At 36.7% G+C, this 21,468-nt stretch overlaps 1 protein-coding gene across 4 annotated transcripts in view; it reads right to left on the reverse strand.

Moving 5' to 3' along the window:
- The window catches only part of LOC134531908 (autophagy-related protein 9A), a 56,251-nt gene that overhangs the window by 25,916 nt on the left and 8,867 nt on the right, over positions 1 to 21,468 (reverse strand). For all 4 annotated transcript variants that reach the window (XM_063367940.1, XM_063367941.1, XM_063367944.1 and 1 more), the window contains 4 exons: positions 18,415 to 18,625; positions 10,638 to 10,762; positions 8,572 to 8,699; positions 1,725 to 1,909 (listed from right to left, as the gene is read on the reverse strand). In XM_063367940.1, coding sequence (XP_063224010.1) covers positions 1,725 to 1,909; positions 8,572 to 8,699; positions 10,638 to 10,762; positions 18,415 to 18,625 — 649 coding nt within the window. The remainder of the gene's footprint in view (positions 1 to 1,724; positions 1,910 to 8,571; positions 8,700 to 10,637; positions 10,763 to 18,414; positions 18,626 to 21,468) is intronic.

Below are 21,468 nucleotides of genomic sequence, written 5' to 3' on the forward strand. Positions count from 1 at the left end.
AGATGCCGAGCACTTTGTGTAGGTATCTTATATCTTTTCCGTATAAAACGATGTATTTTAAAGTAGAAATCTAATATTTATTCGGACATTACCACTTAATTATTTAATTAACGGAAATACGAAGTTGTCTGACGTGTAAATGATCTTTTAAAGACTTTTTAAACGTTATTTTCTTTAACTGATTGTCTGTGTCGCCGCAGTGTACCGCTGGTAAACATATAGCCAGCACTAGTTGGCATAATTCATATTTGGTTATGTTGCTTCCCGTATAGAGCGCGCGCACGTAGTCGAATATCGATATCTCGCCAATTGCATGCAACGCGCACTCTCTGTCGAGTGCCGAGATAACAACATTTGATAGCCCGCATTCTTTCGTGGTAGTTACGCATTAGAACACGTCACAGATTCAAGTCACTTACATTCGTGTCACAGATTTTGTTTTTCTATTTGAAGTTGAAGAAAGGTTTTTGTTTAATGAATTATTAATATAAATTGTTTGGCGTGCTCTTGTATACTCCACCTTTTTTTTAAATAAACATACTTTCCATGAACGGGTTTTGTTTTTAAGAATAACTTTACCTAACAAAATTTTTTTTACGCATAATCATCGCACCCCTACTTTTCAAACCTGATTTTAGAATAAAATGTGCGACGATTATGCGAGAAAACACGGTAATAAAATTGTATTCTATATTATAAGCCGAGTGGCAATGATGTACACTACTCAAAAAAGCTGTTGCACCACACGGTTATCTTGCAAACATGTTATGTACAACTTCCAAATTTTTAAAATTAGTTTTGATTATAAATTTAACTGAGACTTGTTCAATTTTTTTTAAGTGTATTTCAAACTGATTACCTGACTGTTTGTCCTGATTGGCTGACCAAATAACGCCCAGCGAACATTCTACTAATTGAATGCTGTGCAGTCATGCACCTATAGTTTTACCAACAACGCAATTATTGGAAACAAAATAAATAATTAATGGTGCCATAGTGTCATGCCTCCATCTTTTTGGTTTTGAAATATTGCCTTCTAAAATTCTGAAGTACAGCAACTTTAAAAACATAACAATACAATTAATACACTCATTAATTTAACCTACCAACAAATAGTAATAAAGGAATAAAAAAATATACTGATCTTTACGTAAAACCTAACCAAAATGAATAACAACAATTAATATCCTTTAAGCATAAATAAAGGAACTTTTAAAAGTCTATGCATAATAGATGAAACATTATAAAATAATTATGAACCCTTAGCAAGAAACTCATAAGCAATCTAGCACAGTCTTGGCTAAAGTGTGGTTATTATTAGCAGGATTTATGCAATGTTACATGTGAATAAACATATAAGAGTGTAAAAAATTATTTATACTCCTATTTGGTAATGCATAATCTATACAGTTTTTATAGCATAGTGAAAATTATTTTATTTTTAACTAAACATGCAACAATAATTTTTTTTTTAAATTTTTTTTCTGAACAATAAAATATTTTTGTCAGTTTTGAAATTTTTTTAATTTACTACATTTCCTCCAATACCTATTGTGTCTTGGGCTTGTTTTCACTGAATCTTGAATCTTTCAAATACTAGAGATTCATGTGTTTGAGGATTTGACCCACCATCCTTAATAAAACCATTACTTGTTGTCTCTAGGTAGAATCACCCCGACGGCCGTGGAAAGGAGGCTTTACGACCGAGTGGTCCACGCCCTCACCTCAGCGTAGTTGAAGAAGGAGTAGAGTATCTGCCAGAGCAGGATGAGCGGGCAGAGCAGGAAGTTCGCGATGCCCACCCACAGCACGTGCTTGGAGAGCTGCTGGGCGAGGTCGTGGCGCCGGCCCGCCTTCTTGTAGTCCTCGCGCAGGTGCCAGTTGTTCTCGAAAAGCGCCCACGGCCCCCCTGCCGCCGCACACAAACATGCAGGCGTCACACGACGCTGGCCGTGCTATCAGCGATCATCACAATGGGCCACACGCAAACTCAGAACTTTTCACGTAACACACACGACAACTTTACAAATATACTTGGGCACGCCTGAAAACAGCCAAGACACAGCAGCTGTCTGAAAAAAAAACATGTGTAACTAACTCCGCAGAAGGTTTTCTAAGTCAGAAACCAGAATAAAGCATAAGTTTGTAATTATGAATAGGGTTAGGAGTTTTCCGCGATTCCGCGATCGCGGAATATTTCGCAGAATTACAAGAGTCCCGCATAATCGCAGAATCGTTGCAGAATCACCGATTTTGCAAGAAGCCAGCGGGGGAAAATCGCATGTGGGAAACAAGTCTGTGGCAGATAGAGCTAAGGAATTTCCAGGTGTGTTACACAGTGATGGTGGTAAACTTTTTTGCTCCATTTGCAATGTGTTATTGGACCATAAACGGCTCTCCACGATTAAAGATAATTTAAATTCTCAAAAACATAAAGCCAGGTCGGTGCAACACACCTCACATTTGCAAACAATGATTGGTTACCTCCGAGCAAACAACTATTGGTACTTCCTTCAAAAAAGAAAGTTTTTCTGCTGAAAGAAAAATTGTGTCCCAAGATCTCGTGAAAGCATGCATCAGTGCTAACATACCACTGACAAAACTTGACAACAGTGAGTTTCGTTCATTTTTGAACAAGCATGTTGTAAATGGTGGCTCTATTCCAAGTCACTCACAGCTGCGTAAAGAGCACCTTCCTGCTTTGCATGCGGAATACCAAGGGAAGTTGATGTCGGAATTGCAAGGGAAACAAATAGCTATTGTAACTGACGAAACAACTGATGTTGAAATGCAGTATGTTTTGAACATTATTTTCATACCTTTGAATGCACATGAGACATGAAGGTAAACTTCAACCATTTCTTGTGTATACAATAATGTTGGAAAAAACCAATAGTTTTACTGTGGCTGAAAGCATTATAAAAGCAGTGTAAAATTATAATATTGACTACAATAATGTTTTAGTGTTTGTTACTGATAATGCAGCTTATATGCTGAAGGCATATAAAGAAACACTGAATGGAGGTTTTCCTCACTGCATCCACATTACTTGTATTGCACATATCATGTCATTGGTTCGTGATGTTTGGAGAAAGACATTCAAAGACGTTTATGCATTTGTGAGTGCAATGAAAATGTTATTTTGTAACGCACCAGCCAGGAAAGCAAGGTTCATGAACTACCTGAGAGATAGAGGTCTGGAAGTGAAAGCACCTGTTATTCCAGTTATTCTTCGTTGGAACTCATGGTTTCAGGCAGTAATGTACCACGATAAAATTACACTTGAAGTCTAAAAGTCATTTCTGGAGGAAGAACTGCAACATACAAGTGTTCCATCTAATGCTTTGTCACATGTTGTTGATGTTGTGCAAAATTATGTCAACCAGAAGAAACTATCAGCTTGTTTGAAGTTCATTGCTGAAATGTGTCAGAAACTTGTTCAACTTCTGACAAGAGTTTAAAAGTCAGAGTCCCAAGGCAACAGAAGTGTATGACACCCTAGTAGATTTGAAGGCTTACCTTGAACTTCAGTCGAAAACAGACCACTCCCATTACTTGAATGAAATGCCTGCTGAAAGTTCAGTTTCTGTAAAACAGCTATTCAAAATTGTTTTTGTTAGCTCGTTGGAAAAACTGGCTAAATATCAGTCAGCACAGGGTCAACAAGGTTGGAATTTTTTGAAATATGTGAGAATATTTTCTCCTAATAAAGCTATTCTGCTGTCACACAATTTTAACAATTATGTTAGTGTACTGTCACTTCTAGCATCTTGTGATGAAGTAGAGTTTGCTACTTACATTGTAATCTTAAAAGACTAAGATTGTTTAAATGTAGACCCATTCCAGTTTTGGGACAGCGTAAAGGGCAGGTGTCCAGTTCTGGCAGGTATAGCAAGGGCTTATTTATGCATGCCTACCCACAGTGTTGACTGTGAAAGAAGTTTTTCATTTTATAAGGACATTCTTTCAGACAACAGATGTAATCTGTTACCAGAAATTATTAAGATGCTCAACATGTTGCATTTCAATACCAGTCTTTATAAAAAATAGTTAGTTCACAAATGCTCAGTTGTTTGAACTTTTGAACACAAGAATATGATTAATGCTGTATTTCAAAATTTGTATAGTGCTTTATATTAGGTAGGAATTTCACATGTATAGAAATAATAATAATATAATTCCCTTTAGTTAGACTTATTTAGGTTGTATATACCTGTTTCAAACGTAATAAACTATCTATATACTATAATAAAACAGTAGTTTTTTTTTTCTGTCTGTCTGTTTGTACGCGGTGTTCTACAAAACTACAAAACAAATTTTAATGGGGTTTTCAAGTTAACTTGAGCGTAGCAGAGAAAGAAATATAAGCTTTATTTCATCAAAATTGGCTCAAGGAAAGAAAAGAAATCTTAATTTTATGACATACAATATAATCATTATAAGAAGCCATTAAGTTTTGCTATTGTAAGGAACTAAAAGAAAAAAATAAAGATCCTGACAGTTTGTAGTGTCGCCATATTTGTTTCAATTTTCAATACCCTTTTTGTATATTACAATTTAAGTTGCAGAAAAAAATCATGTTTCATAGACACATAAATAGTGAGTGTGTGTCATTTCTCTATGTCCACAAGGTCTCGCCACGTCAATTTTCTCCTTGGGGTGAACCCGTCCGCTTAATTAAATTAAATAAACAGCTTTAATTGTTGAATGATTTATTTTATGAAAATCTGCTCTCATAAATACACTCATGAATCACCAACATGTTCGATAACAAGAAATTGTGATATGACAAAAGTGTTACAAGATTGCTCTCTAATCGTTTGGGATGAATGCACGATGGCGAATAAAAAAGCAGTTGAAGCTGTGGACAGGACACAGGTGCCCTCCCTGAGCAACACTGTCAGGTGACGCTTACAGAAATACTTGGCAGAGTCGTATCTTCGGGAGACGAACTCATACATTCGGTATTCGGGGATCTGTTAAACATACAGCATCAGGAATATACGTGGTTATGTGAACGTGCCATACTCACTCCAAGAAATGACCAAGCTGCTGCAATCAATGAAAAAATTTTAAACCATTGAATGGGGCTGAAGTGGTTTACACATCGTTTAACAGCGTCCTTAATCAGGACGACGTCACTAATTATCCAGTTGAGTTTTTGAGTTCTGTCACTGCAAGTGGTCTTCCTGTTCAAAAAATTGTTCTCAAAGTCGGTGTTCCAATAATGCTTCTGAGGAACCTTACTCCCCCAAAATTGTGCAATGGAACCCAACTTAAAGTAACTGCTCTACAACGAAATATGATCGAAGCTGAGATTCTTACTGGATGTGGCTCAGGTGAAACTGTTTCCATACCACGCATACCGATCATCCCGAATAACTTCCTGCTCGGGTTCAAGCGCACACAGTTTCCAATAGCAGTTTGTTTCGCGATGACAATAAATAAGTCTCAGGGTCAGAGCCTTAAGGCAGCTGGTGTCGACATAAGGTCTGATTGTTTTTCCTACGGCCAGATGTATGTGGCTTGCTCGCGGGTCAGTAATGCAGACAATCTTTACATTCTAGCTCAAGACGGGAAAACAGTAAATGTGGTTTACAAAGAAATTTTATGAAGTGTCTTCCCGACATTAAATTTGAAAGTAGAAACATTTTACTCAAAATTTAGGTAGTAACATATTTTCATTGCAAAGACTGAAATAGAGGTGAGAAAAATTATCATTTGTGAACATAAGAAAACTACTACAACTGTATCAACTGTTATGTTATAATGTTTAAAATTTCTTAATGGTGCAAGATAATACAAAATTCCATGCGGAAAAAGTCGTGGGCAGCAGCTATGTATAGTTATAGGTATAGGGCTATGCATGCTCATTTTTCATATACTGCATGGATGCGAACATGTAAGAATAATCTATCTATCTTACTATAGTAAAACAGTAGTTCTTTTTCTGTCTGTCTGTTTGTACGCGGTGTTCTACAAAACTACTATACGAATTTTAATGGGGTGTTGCGTATAACAGTCATTACTTAATTATTTGCCTTCAATGCAGTTACCTTATTTCACGTCCAGCAAAGCGGGCGGGTTCGGCTAGTTTTTAATAAATTGCAGAACTTTACATTATTTATCGCAGAATTTGTGTTTCACTATCGCAGAATTTTGGCCTTTGGTGTGCAGAAAACTCCTAACACTACTTATGAACGTGCTTTTGAAGTTATACTTACTTGACATAATAAAAAAAACTAACTTAAAATAATTATTATAAATAAAATAATAAAATGATTGGAGTGATATTATAAATACGGTTAGGGAAGTATAAATTCAATCAAATTAGAAAATTTAAATACAGAAAAATTATAAAGTCCGTGAAACATTTCAAAAAATTGGTACATTGAAATGGCTAAGAATTATGTAACAAATTATATAGGTACTATGTGAAAGAAAAACCTTTAAAGTTTTTTTTTTTCACTAGTTATAATTATAAATGTTCTATGTGTCCACCTTGCGTCACACGACGCACATCTAATTGATAGTCCAATTCTGCCCATACCCAACCCAGAATATCAGGAGTGATGGTAAGAGCAGCTGCTACGATGCGGTGTCTCGATTCGTCAAGGTTCTGTGGTAGAGTTGGAACATAACATAAACACTATCCTTGATGTATCCTCACAAGAAAAAATCGCAAGGTGTCAAGTCCGGTGATCGTGGTGGCCACGGGAGTAGCATTTGGTCAGCGGCCGCCCCACGGCCCATCCAGCGATGTGGCAACGTCTCATTCAGATAATCTCGTACCATATTGTGGTAATGAGGTGGAGCACCATCTTGTTGGAAGATGAAGTCCCTGCTATCAGCTTCAAGTTGTGGCATAAGTCACAATTGCAACATGTCGAGGTAGGTGATACCAGTGACAGTTCTCTCAGCGAAGAAGAAGGGGCCATAAACTGTCTTGTTTGACATGACACAGAACACGTTAACTTTTGGCGAATCTCGGACGTGTTCGAGAGTTGCATGTGGACTCTTTGTCCCCCATATGCGTATGTTGTGTCGGCTGACTCTTCCTGAGAGATGAAAAGTGGCTTCGTCACTGAAGATTAATTTGCTTGCAAAGTCATAGTCTTCAAGACTGTTCTGCATGGCAGTGCAGAACTGCAGTCGGAGCAATTTGTCATCGTGGCTGATGGCTTGCAGAAGCTGCAATTTGTACAGCTTCACTCTTAATCGCTTACGAAGAATTTTCCACACTGTTGGCTGAGGGATGTTTAATTCTGCACTAGCCCGATAAGTTGACTTCTTGGGACTCCGCACCATCACGTCCCGTACACAATCCACTGTCTGTTGTGACACGCCTGGCCGACCCGACTGTTTTGCGTCGCACAAACAGCCGTCTTCCTCGAATTTCTTGTACCACCTCATTATGCTATTGTAAACTGGTGGTGTTTTGTTAAACCAGCCACGGAAAGCTCTTTGGACACTCACTACCGATTCGCTACGGGCGTATTCAAGCACACAAAAGGCTTTCTCTGCCTGGTTCGCAGCCATTTTCAGCAACTACATGCACTAGCGGCCCTGTCTGTTTTTTAAAATAGCTTTTTGGCGCTACATTAAAAAAAACTTTGAGAGTTGTTCTTTCACGCGGTATATAATTTGTTACGTTATTCTTTTCCATTTCGCTGTACCGATTTTAAGAAATGTTTTACGGACTTCATAATTACCTGTATAACTTAAAAATAAATGTTTTGCAAATTCATATTAGTGACATTTTGAATTATGATGAAAAAGAATAATTGTTTAAAAAAAATAAAGTTATGTCTCTAAAAATTAAAGAGCCATTTACCAATGTGAAAATTCCTGATACTTTAAATATTGGATCCCCTACTTTGAAGAACACCCTTCGTCCCTGAGTGTTTATATAAATGTGTTGCCAAAACTCAGTTATAAAATGCCATCAAGGATGAATTAACTTGATGTAGCAGTAAAACAATGCAAAAACTGGAGGGAAACACAATTAAATGAATTCATAGGAAAATTTGGATTTGTAAAATTTACATCAAAACTTCAAAACTTTACATGGTTCAAGCAATGTCGCTGAACACAAGTCTCCTAGGGGTAATTTCATAGAATAGAATTTTTTCCATAAAATATTTTTTTTTAGTAAAATAGTATTTTTTAGAAGTAATTATTCTGAAAAATTCAGTTAAGGATTTTTTAGCTCCTAACCTAATCCACCATTCAAACCAATTTACTGTATTTTAAATGACACTAACCTAACCTAATCAACTGTTCAAATGATTCAACAGTATTAAGACAGCTAACCTAACCTAACGTAAAAAAAAAGTTCAAGACGATAAACTACCGGTAATCTCCTTGAAATATTGTAATGCCTTTTTACAGAATCGTCAAATATAATAAGAGGAACTCAAAAGTACCATTTTCAGAATTTATTTTTTCAGAAGAGCACTTATTCTAAAAAATTATATTCCTACAGAGGACTGAAATATGTTAAAAAACACTGCATCACACATACATGCACAAACTATCTGATGAATAATTGCAAAAGTACTCACTACTCACAGAATAAAAGCATTTCCAGGTTGTATTTGAGTCCTCTCGTAAAGAACACAATCTCCCCCAAAAGTGGGATGTTCAATTTTGCAGGCAGCAAATTCTTGTTTATCATCGCAACCATGTAGTTCTTAAATCTGCAACACATCCCCACAGCAAATTGTTACAGAGAGGAACTTTGATATAAAAAAATAAAAAAAATTAACTGCATGTTGGTGGCTTATGGGTCACAACTCGTAAACATAGAGGCCAAAGGGCAAGCAGAATAAAGGAATACAATGTGTAAATTCTAATGGCTTTTAATTAAACCATCTATGCTTCTATGCAAACTGAACTCAGGAAAGATTAGCATTAACACCATTCACTAAAAAAATTGGGGTTGCAGTTAAGTAAGAAATCTGTAAAGAATAACTTGTTCCTGTATGACAGTATTAAATTAATCTTTAGAAGAAACTTACCCAACCATATATACTGCATTAGTAAGATTATATATGACACATTTAATAAAACAGTAGGAAAAAACATTTAGTAGTTGTATTTCTCAAGGTGACATAATTTAAAGCTAACATGAAGCACTGCTAATGTATGATAACATACAATTTGAAAGGCCCCCAGTATGATTATTTAATACACTTTACAAAGAATAAGAAATATAATTGAATTTTTTGGTGTAATTTTGTGTAAAAGTTTGAAAGAATTCAGGCGCAACACATACTGCCATACTTTCATGAACACAAGCACACCCAAAGAGTATAAGGAATTTTAAAATGCAATGCTTACCTGGAAAAAAAAACAGGCAAATAGAAATAAAAGTTTTTTACAGTACTCCTTAAATAGAGACAGTTAAATACCTCAAGAATATTTCACACAAACCCAATTCTTAAAACACTGTAATTTTTTATACTGCTATGTATGTTAGAATCATTTTGGCAGAGCTTACTTATATTCAGGCATTTCATGCACTGTCAAAAGCTCAGCAACAACACTCACATTGGCCCAGTAAAGTATGGAAAATTTGTTTCTCATAAATCACATTTGGAAATAACAGGAGTATTTCAGAAATGAAAATAGAGTGTCAAGTCTAACAAGTAGTTAAAACGAACGAACAAATTACATTCTTTGAATGGTTCTTGCAATGGAGAAGTTTGATTTTAAAAAAAAATTTTTTAAAGAAAAATGGCAAAACAAACCAAAATCAGCTGATGTCAGAAGTTAAGTGCGTAGACAGCACAGAGAATTCCGTAGAAGGAATTAGTGAGGAAAATATCACAGCACAGACAGTTATATTAACTAATTTTCTCATCAGAAGTAGTTTGTAATTACTATAAGGTTGTTAACCCATTTGCATCCACTCACTTTAATGTTAGATATACCATGGAATCCATAAACATTTTTATATATTACTATTATTAAAGTTATTTTCTATTTTCATTAATTTTTTTATTCTTGAAATAAAATTTTAAAAATAGTTTAAGTTTCACGATAATATACCTTTGTTATAACAATACTAGCTACTCTGAGGGGTTATTTTCATTCTAAAGGGATTTTTTCAAGTTTTTCGGGCAGATTAGCCATTTTGCGTACCAGTACGCCTATGGTGTTATCGGCCAGAAAAACAGCTGCGTACTAGTACGCTTGTAGATGCAAATGGGTTAAAGAGACCATTACTTGCTTTCAGTCATTTGGTGACGACGAGGTGTCAAAGTTACAAAAATAACAGTAGATGAAAACAATAAAAACAAATTCCGACAACACAGACGAACCAAACGATACTACACAGAGACACACAGGAGAACCCAGCGATGTGACTCGATGACAGCACAGGCGAACAACGGTAGGCTTCCTATAAGACTGAACCGCTGCGACATTTTGGGGACCGACATCTGCTCCCATCGTCGGGGACGGAACAGACCGACGAACCAAATCGAGGTTTAACTTCCTGCCGGATGGAAGACCTTCCACCAGTCAAGCCGGACGCACACCACAGTGCCGACACTGGTCCTTCGCTCCCGGTTCACGGGCAGCGACGGCTGGCCACAGAGGCCAGGCTGGGCCTGAATGTCAGGCGCGCGCACCTCAGGATGCGGTGGTAGATGTCCAGCTCCGTCAGGTCGCGCTTGTGGATGCACATCTGCTGCTCTCGCTGCACGTCGCGCACGCGTCGCTGCACCTCGTGCCACGTCAGGTTGTCAAGGTCGTTCTGGAAACATCAGGATGAGTGAGGTGCACCACATTCCTCCAATCCCGTACACCAAACCAGTGGCGTAGCCAGGATTTCTGTATGGGGGGTGTTAAGAAGCATGGCCCCCCTCCGTATTAAAGCGGCCTGGGAAAATTTGGTTTTTAAAGTGTAAAATAGTGCTATTTTAGCAGTTTTCCGTTCTTAAATTTAAATATTGTAATGGTAAAAATTTTATTAATTTTAATATGAAATTTGTTTGCGTGATGAATAAGAAATTTATTAAAGATTTGGTGCTAAGGGGAGGGGGGTGGTGTTTGAACCCCTAACCCCCCCCCCCCCCTGGCTACGCCCCTGCACCAAAATAATCTTGAAAGAAAAAAAATGGACGAGTGTACTTACTTACTTGGTGTAGTAAAAAACTATTTTTTTTAATTTACATGCAAATAATTAATAGAAATAAAATAAAAGGACTGAAGTGATATTATAAATAGGTTGGTAAAGTATAAATTCTATAAAAATAAAAAAATAACATAAACATGTACAAGTGCATAAAATTAATTATTTAACTTAGTAAAATTATTGAAACAGCTTATAATAAATTATGAAAATCTATATTTAATTATGCTCAAGGTTAATTCTAATTTATTTATTTTAATTATTTATAAAATAATAGTGTAATAATTGATCATACATAAGTAAATAAATTATACATATGGGAACATAACCTCACAAACACTCCCCTGAAAATGGCCATGAGACTACCAAACCTTCCACAGACACTCCCTGCCAGCGACAATCGAAGCTTATAAGCAACCTGACATCGTTATACAATCAGGAACATAACATCACTGATATAAATACACTTGAAAATTTTTATATAAACACCATTTACATCCATAATATTCCCAATAAATAAATAATATTAATTATATGGACCAGTATTCAATATTAATCACTAAAATATATGATTTAAAAGCACATATGTAATTTTTATTTGTATGTAGCATTTTTCATCCCTTGTTGCATGCAGCGTGCACTTTGTAAAAATTCACTCATAATTTTTTTTTCATAACGTGCCTAAAGGAGTATAAATTGAAAAAAATGGGTGTGTGGTTTCCATTCCCATTGTGAGTGAAACTTTATATTTCAATAACTTACTTGAATGAAACAAAATATTCAATAATTACTCGCAGAGCCACCAAGAGACACTACGGGACCTGAGGCAAATAATTTTTTGGACCCCCTATCAAAAAAAAAGTATCTAATGACTATAAACATTACCAAGGGCATAACTGTAAAAGTGATTTGCATGTGTTGAATAACTTAGAAGCAATAGACTTGGTATGTTCATCCAATCAAGATAAGCCCAAGCAGCAAGCATTAAAAAAAAAATCTTGAAGCTCAACCATCTTGACAGTCCTGATTACTTGAATGATAAAACTGAACAATTGTAACAAATGTAACAATCATGTTGATGAAGCCTACAGTGTCTCTTATACCATAGTTATCAGACACACTACTTTAATTGTTACTCCCCCTCCCCAATTAACCCATCCCCCACTCATGAGCATCGTTCTTTTCTTTATGCTCTATGCATCGACTTAACTACCAGCTGTAAAGAAGTTTCACTTCTAAAAAAAAAAACAATTAAGCAGATCTTTATTTAACATTAATTTTTAGTGTTTTATGACACACAATTTAAATTTTTTGTTACGCTATTGAAGAAACTGACAAATCACTAATTTTTTTCTGTTTTCATGCTTCCATTTATAGTGATAGTTCTAATAGTTTATAATTTATTTATTTTTAGGCTGGCAAAAAAATTGGATTTGTTCTTTTGTAGTAAAAAGTGATTAGAATATTTTTCAAAGCTAGTCTTCAGCTATTAGAAACCTTTATCTGATGATAACTCCAAAGTTCAATGTTTCTAGGCTGGATAGCAATTTTTTTCTAACCTCACTATTTTGGTTACATTGTGATGAGGGAAAGGATAACACTGATTATTGGGACTGATATTCGATACACTGCTGGATGTAAACACATAATAGAAATTGCTGATAAAATAAAATAAAATAAAATAAAATGCAAGCATGTAAAGAGCTGTTAAAAAAATTTTTTTTTATCTTACAGTTGTGAAATTTTTATACCTCAAAAATGAGCCAGCAATAATAATATAATATTTTTTCATTATTTATTTTATTAATTTGGAATTTTAGTGCCTGCCCAAAAATAAAAAGCCTTTAAAAGGCAGGCAATTAATACAATCAATATATACAGGAAAAAAAAAGTATAAACATAACACAGGATATACCACAACAATAACACAGAATAATGACAAAAACATGTAAAGGACAATAAAAACAGAAATTTTTTATTTTATTTTAAGTGTGTTTATATTATAAGTAAACACAGTAGGTATTTCTACCCTGATGATGGCGAGTGCAATGTCAACCGATACGTCTGTGATATATTCACCTTGGACGCGGCTACAACCCAGAAGCCAAGCTACTTCATAAATAGATATTATCGTGTTTATGGTCAATATTGTTATTGTAGATTGGTGAAGATTTAATTTTATAATGGACGAGTTCAGCGAAGAACTTTTAATTGATAAAGTTCAGGCTCGTGGTATTCTGTACGACATTGGGTTGAAGGACTACAGAATTCAGCCAAAAAAAAAAAAAAGCATGGGCGGAGATAGCATCTTTTTTTTTTCTCTTCTACTCTGTTTTTAGCAAATTTTGTACTGCACTTTATGAATGACTAGCTGCAATACCCGGCATTGCCCGGGCATAACACAGGGTATAGTTAGTAATTGTCTTCTTAATTTGAATGTCAGGTGTGAAAATTAATTTATATCACTTTCAGATCCCGAAGACGTTGTTCTGCCAGTTTATAGTTATTTACCTGGTCTGTATGTAATTTATACTTTATAAAACAATATAGAAAAAAGCTGAAAAATAAGAGATTATTAATATTGAAAAGATTCCATTATCTAGCTAATGCTCGGCCTGCATTGCAATGCCTCATTCAGTTTTGTTTTGTAATATGTTTGAAGTAGTTCCACATATACAAATCATCTATCCATCTCTCTATATATATTTATCTCTATCTACATCTATATACATCTATGTATCTCTCTCTATTTATCTCTTTATATCAACATATATACTTTCACTATCTCTATATCTTCTATATATGTCTATATATAGCTCTATACATCTATTGATATATATAACTTTATCTAACACATTTCATTCTCTATACCTCGCTCTATCTCAACTTATCTCTCCGTCTCTATCACACTATATATATATCAGTGGCGAGGCGTGAGGTTTACATGAGGGGAAGCAACAACTCCGTTCACATCAAAACATGATGGGGGGAGGATGGGGGGGGGGGTGTCCGGGGGACATCCCCCGGGAAAATATGGATTTCAAGGTACAAAATGGTGCTATTTAAGTAGTTTTCTTAACTGAACATTGACTATTCCACAGGTAGAAAAATTGTCCTTTTTTTTTAAATAAATTATTTTTAAAAAATAATGTTTGATTTACATTATTCTGATAGTAAAATACCTACTCTACATTACTTATATACTAAGTATCATCGATATCTGGTACAAAATATATAAACAGACAACACATGGCAAAGTAAGTACTTAAAATAAAGAGAAGAACCTCATAAAAATGTACTAGAATAGTAAAAATTAAATCTTGGTATTTTTCGTACCAACATAAAAGAAATTATCTTCATACGTGATCAGAAACTCTGTTAACTGGTACGTGTACCAAGAAACTGGCACGTCAATCATTCCTGAAATGTTACGATTTTTTCCCTTTCCTAAATTATTCTAAGTTTGTAAGGGGAGGGTCCAGGTTAGGGGAGGACCTAAGTGTGTCTCAGGCCTATACACTCTTCCATGCGGGTTTTTAACCATGCGGGACAAGGGCGCGTGCATCGTGTGCTATTGGGGTTTACTGGCCAGCCATGGCTGCGATTGTTACCATGACTGACGCCTCATTGGTCGCCCAGCTTAAAAGCTAGCTAATGTGACCCAGGTAAAACCTGCATAGACACAGGGAAAACCCTGGGCCGGGTCATGCGGGGATCAATTAACATGCATTAAGCAAGCAGGTAACTACTGGACAAGAGGGAAGAAGGGTCCAGGTAAGAAGAGTTGGAGGGGCTGAAAAATCAACCATGCTGGAGTTGGGTGCTTGGGCCTTGCGGCCCGCATTTAAATGTTGGGTACTCCTGGGTTATTATTAACCAGGTGCGCATGCGCCCCCAGGGGCGGGCGACTTCACTCGTCAGCCCAGCCCAGCTGCTCAGGCAGCCACAGTTAAACCAGATGTGGGCAGACGAGCCAGCAAACCGGCTCGAACTGCGTGCGTACGGGGCGAAAGGCAGCCTGACATTGCGCCATCTTCATCTTCCTTCTTCCAGTCAACAGCCAACTACCTTTCAAGCCAGGGTGGGGGTAAGTCGTTCAGGCGAATTAAGTATCTTGCGAGTCGGACCCTCTTGTCCTCCAAAATCCCGGGACGGTTGAAGGTCGTGCCGCCCAGGCTACCACTGGCTCCAACAGGGCCCCAACTTAAAGGCGCCGCCATCTCTTCCTTCAGAGTTACGATGCTGTTCAGTTCCGTTGCGCGCGCGGCAGTTCACAGCTCCGCAATTTCCAGCCCACAGTTCGTCTACACTTCGTATCTAGGGCACATCGAGCTCCCCTGCGGTGCCTTCGCCGACGGAACTGCTTTCTGCCACGCGCTGAGCTGCATTCAGGCTACCTTTCACCCCGATAGCCGTAATAACGACTCCACAGGCCGGCCATTGGTCCGCGTACTGCTATTGGTTATTCACAACCACCCCAGCGAGATTGCAACTCTCGAGCTGGGATCCCGTATCCGCCACCCGCGGGACGCGTACGCCCACAAATACCCCACGCACTGCCAGCCAACAGCCCACGAGAGAGATGCGCGCGCCCCGAGAGACGACCGCCGACTGAAAAGCGACCTCGCCACCTGCCCTGCCGAACTGTGGCTGACATAGCCGAAGCAGTCGGCGGAAGAATTCCACCGTCTGCTTCGGCCATGTTCGCTTCAGTTCGGCAAGAAAGCGCTACCTTCGTAGCTTCTACCACGTGTTTTTACAGCCAATCCCCTCCCTGAACCTTTGTACCATGCCACCCCCCCTCCCGAAAGGAAACTACTGCGGCAGCCTTCCTGCTGAAAGCGGTCCTACAGGTGCTTCTAAACCTAGCAACGCTTCTAAAACAGCATGTTTTGTGTGTCAACGAGTTCTTTTCTTATAGCGCACAGCGCACAGTACTGGGTCCCAAGAAGATAGTGTAAAAAATACATACACCTAACGGCACGAGCCAAAGTAAAATACTATTCTGAATAAAATATTTATTTTAAAAATATAATGTCTGGAAACTGCCTGGGCAAGCACTGCTTGCCTTGCTTGCCCTGACGAGACGCCACTGATATATATATATATATATGTGTGTGTGTGTGTGTGTGTGTATATATATATATATATAACTCTATCTCTGTCTTTCTTTTATATTTAAATAAATTGTGTCATGCGTGCACACTTATACAACAAAAACAGACAAAGTGCCGCTATATAAAATGAAAAAACACATTTTTTGACACGATTCGTGCTCCAACTATTGAAAAATAGCTATACCGTCTCATTAACCTTCATGGGCATGTGCATAACAAATCACCAAAATTTCATCGCAATCGGATGAATAGTATAGGAACGCATACGGCACAAACAAACGAAAATTAAAGACATGACAAACGCCTCAAACGATGGTGCGTTTAAAATTCAAGGCAACTCTATCTATTGACGAAGTTAAGAACAAAACTGTTATTAGCGCCTTTATTTTGCTAGCCGCTGCGAGCTTCACTAAGCGGACTGGTCTCACCAAGGAGAAAATTATTAATTTGCCAGACCTTACTATGAGTATGATTGTGTGTCAGACATAGAGAAATGACACTCACTCACTATTTGTATGTCTATGACCTATGAATTTTTCTGTTATAAAATGAAATTATCACTTTTTCACTCCCTTAGGGATGGAATTTCATATCAATATGGGGTCTATGTGTTAATCCAGGTTATAAGCTAGCTGTAGGCCAAATTTCATTCAAATCTATTCAGTAGTTTTTACGTGAAAGAGTAACAAACATCCATCCATCAATACTTACAAACTTTCGCGTTTATAATATTAGTAGGATTTGGCTTGGATATATTTGCAGACAGCCAAATCAGAAATTGCCGTGTTAATGTTGTCGTGGTATTGTGACCCTATGCTACTAAGCTGAAATGTGGTACGATGGTTTGTCGGGTCTGTCGTGCCGTGTCGTAAGACTCCAGCTTAAGGCTGCTTAAAACTTCTGGAAGCTTTTTCAATCAACAGTTCCCTTGCCAGTGAGATATGGCTTATTTATAAAACAAAATTTGAAATTTTCTCTATGAATTCATACCTAACACTATGCTGTGGCTCTGTTGGATCTATATTTACATTTTACAACTGAAACAGTTTTATTATACGTATTTTACATATCTAATTACCTATCTAACTAATAACTGTAAGTGACCTTCGAATTCGCTGACCCAGATTCTCCAAATAGTTTCTTCATGTGATGGCACACTCAAAAGAATCAATCGGCATTAGCAGCTGACTGTGACAACACCTGCTGTTCGTGTGCTTTGTCTGCAGGCAAAGGCTGCCTCACAGCATGTCCATAATGCTGGCATTTGCCACTTGCTGGTTACCATAATTTATACTGGATAAACTTGTTTCCCGTGACCAGACTATATGTTTGTTTCATTAAAGAATTTGGGAGACAGTTTTTAAATAACGGTCACCATTGTATGACTTGCTCCCCCGAAGATTACACACTCCTAAACATTACCTGCAACACTGTGTATTCTTCACTAAAGTCTTTACTTTGGTTCAATAAGAGTCAAATTTCTCACCAAATATATTGATCATGGACTCAATGTTGCTTTCTAACCTGTTTAACGGCTGCTGAGTGGTTTTTGCTTGTTGAGAAGATGCACTATCAGTGGATGGTTTCATAATGGTGAGACCAACTTGCCAAGATATTTTAATTTTAAAGGTCTTTGAGTTGTCTTTCTCTGGTAATTTTTTTCCCACTTCGGCCAAGAAAAATTGAACGATTTCTCTTCTTGGCCAGAAGCTTCACACTTATAGGACTCGCTCTTTATTAGAGTACTCACTCTTTAATATATCAAGTCTGTATGCATACTGTAGATGGAGAAGAGTGCTGCCAGCCTGTACGTTTTATAAAAGATTGTCTGCCATAAAAAGGTTTTCACAAACCAAGCAAATATCAGAGCTATAGGATATACGTAAGTTAGCCCTTCAGGATAGAGTTAAAAAAACTACAGCAAAATTAAATTTTAAACCAATACAACTAAGTGGCAGCCGGGAACAGGTGTATACATATCCTACTCCTACAAGCGTTTAGCTCCGTATGTGCGCCTTTCTCCAAGTGATAATGATATTAATAATATTACTATTTAATAGCATTGTTCAATGAACAGAGGTTGCCTTATTTAGCACCAACATCATATTTGGGCATAAAATACTGAGCACTGTTGTTAAAATGTAAAAGTATACTCACATCATGAATTTTGAGGGCAGTGTTAAAAAATATCTTGATGTCCCAGAATTGGAAGAGATGGTACACTACTTTGACAGCTCTCAGAAACCAAAATATCACAGCTACAAAAATGACTATCCACGTGAAACCACCGAAACTGGTGATGCATTCTTGGGATGACAGAACTGCATCACTCAGGGTTATCTTGTTGGTTCCATTGACAACCTTATCCCTGAAAATAAAAAATTACAAAAAAACTGACAAAACCCTTTGTGAAACACTTTAGTAAATTATTGAGATAGCCACAATCCAAGGATGAGTTCTCAATCTCACATTAATTCTGAACTAAAAATAATAGTGTAGGCTATTTATGATCAATATTTTACTGTGAACTTACTTCTAATAAAAATTAAATCTTGTCAATCTGCATTGTTATAATTTAATATAAATTTTAAACAACACAATAATTTCTAATGAACCATTGGATATGATATTTTCCTATCTGAGTAATATAAATTCACACTGCATCTTGTTACTCCAAGCCAAAAACTTTCTGTCAGGAATTCCAGAACAGGAATAGAGAAACAACAAAAGCCATAATGTTTGCATTCCTCTGAGCACTGCATCGTCCACGTCCATCTAGATTGTAGCACTGTTCCCTCTTCCTTCACCCATCTGGTTCACCGAACAAGCTTGGTGCATGCAGGTCAGTCATATAACAAACGGTTAAAAGACTCCACAAAGGGCCAAGCCTCCTCTAAGCTCCCCCAATGTCTCCTCAGGGAAGAATAACATGTAGACAGGGCCAGACATACACTTTTATTGATGTGTAACATCTTGGCATTTGGTGGGAGTGATTTTGTGAATGGAATGGGAGTCACATGCAGCGGAAATGTGTAACCACGGTGCTGCCATCTGAGGCGGATGGCACAGAAATCTTTGAAAAGATGGCAGACCTGCACGATTCATCCGTATATATTGGTTTTGTGAACATCGCAAAAATTACTTTGTGCATAGATATTAATAATTAAAACTTTATAATAGTACAACTATCCTTTAATACTTTATGTTATAATTTATAGTCAATAAATTTAATAATTACAATTTGAAAAAAAAACACATAATTCTGGCATTACAACTCTTAGTTAACATTAAAATGAAGAGATAGCACAACATTTATCATACTGCAGGGAGACAAAAAATTGTTAGCCTACATATATGCCATGAAAAATATAAGAATTTTGTGATGAAATTTTTACTGTAAAATCTTAACTGTTGAATTAGCTCAGTAAGTTAAGGTTTAGGTTTAGGAAGTACCTATTTACGGTTAAAGAAAATTTTTTTTAGATACATTCACTTAGTGTTAAAATATGTATTTTTTAAATGTTTCAGGTTAATATTTTAGTAATGCAATCTTATATATAAAATTCTCGTGTCACAGTTTTCGTTGCCATACTCCTCCGAAACGGCTTGACCGATTTTGATGAAATTTTTTGTGCTTATCCGGTATCTATGAGAATCGGCCAACATCTATTTTTCATCCCCCTAAATGTTAGGGGTAGTCCACCCCTAAATTTTTTTTTTATTTCCAGTTTTTGGTAGGAAATCACCATGGCAACGGCTGTTGCTTTGTTGATGCTTCATTCGTCTCTATGGCAACTGCTATTTCATTGTTAGTGCAGTCCTCATCACCGTTGAAATTTTGCAAGTACTTTAAATATCAAAAATTGCCCTTTTTTTTCAAGTATATATATTTTACAGACTTGAAACTTCACAGTAATGTTCCTTATGTTACGTAGGATGACATTTTCAGAAAATTAGATCCCATTGGATGTTAAAACCAGGCAACAGTGGGTACTTTGTCTGCATGAGAACAGGATTTTGCATGTTCATGCCTTCTGCGTCTCCATGGCAACGGGCATCGCGCGGCAGTGGCGTACCCTCAAGGAGGGGCATGTATAATGAGCGGCGCAAGAGTGATCTGCATGTAGACTGCCGTAGCGAAGTACGGGTACATCAGTTGTACGTTGCGTGCACGAGTCGGGAAACCATCGGTACATTATACAGCATTGTAATAAATTTTCACTGATTTTTTATTTACCATTACTGTAAATGGGAGATGTGGCTTTATTTTTTTCCATTAGTATAGCCGTGCGAAGCCGGGTCGGGCAGCTAGTAACAGTATAATTTCTATTGTGTGTATAAGTACACACTCCCTTTTATTTTGTTATTTATAGTCATAACAAGAAATAATAGCAACTTACAAAATACGTTAGAATGCTGGCATTCAAATTAACATAATACTCTGTTAACATCAAAAGCAACAGATAGTGCAGCATTCATCATACTGTAGGACTCGAGAAATTGATACATTTATTTGACATCATGTTGAATGGAAGAATGTCTTGATGAACTTGTAAATGTTAAATCTGTTAATGTTGAATCAACTCAATAAGGTTAACAGTTTTTTATAGGCAGTATTTGCAGGGAAATGTTATAGTATTAACGGTTTGATGATTTTTTTTAACAAGACGGACAGTATTTTAATAAAATTCATTGTTTGAAAACAGGTCCAGAGTCAGAGTTTAGAGTCTTTTTCACTTTTATCAGAGCCATTTCATTATACAGTTTAATATTTCGGACTGCTAATCCAATGATTTTATAGTCAACGTAGCTACTCTGGCACAAAATTCTAGCGGCAGGTGCGAAACTGTGCGAGATTCGCGTCCATAAATAAAATTGAAAACACAATTTCTAAATATTTATCATGCTCAAAATTATTTTTAAGAATTTTATTTTAAATTTTGTGTCCCGTTTTTCGTATTTTAAGTTTATTTGCATCATGAGAACACATGAATTTGCTTGTTACAGAGGTTAGATTTTACACATCACTGGCAAGTACTGAAAGACTCACACATTTATATTTTTTTTAATTTATTTAACTTATTTGACTTAAGAACACAGACAAGCAGACTTAAAAATTAAACAGACAAATACCAGCTATATTTTTTCAACACATTAATATTTAATTACAAGTTCAAGATTACATGGGTTAGGTCCCTAGACAACCGCCTA

The sequence above is a fragment of the Bacillus rossius genome, chromosome 5, assembly GCF_032445375.1.
Source record: "Bacillus rossius redtenbacheri isolate Brsri chromosome 5, Brsri_v3, whole genome shotgun sequence".
Classification (NCBI taxonomy): domain Eukaryota; kingdom Metazoa; phylum Arthropoda; class Insecta; order Phasmatodea; family Bacillidae; genus Bacillus; species Bacillus rossius.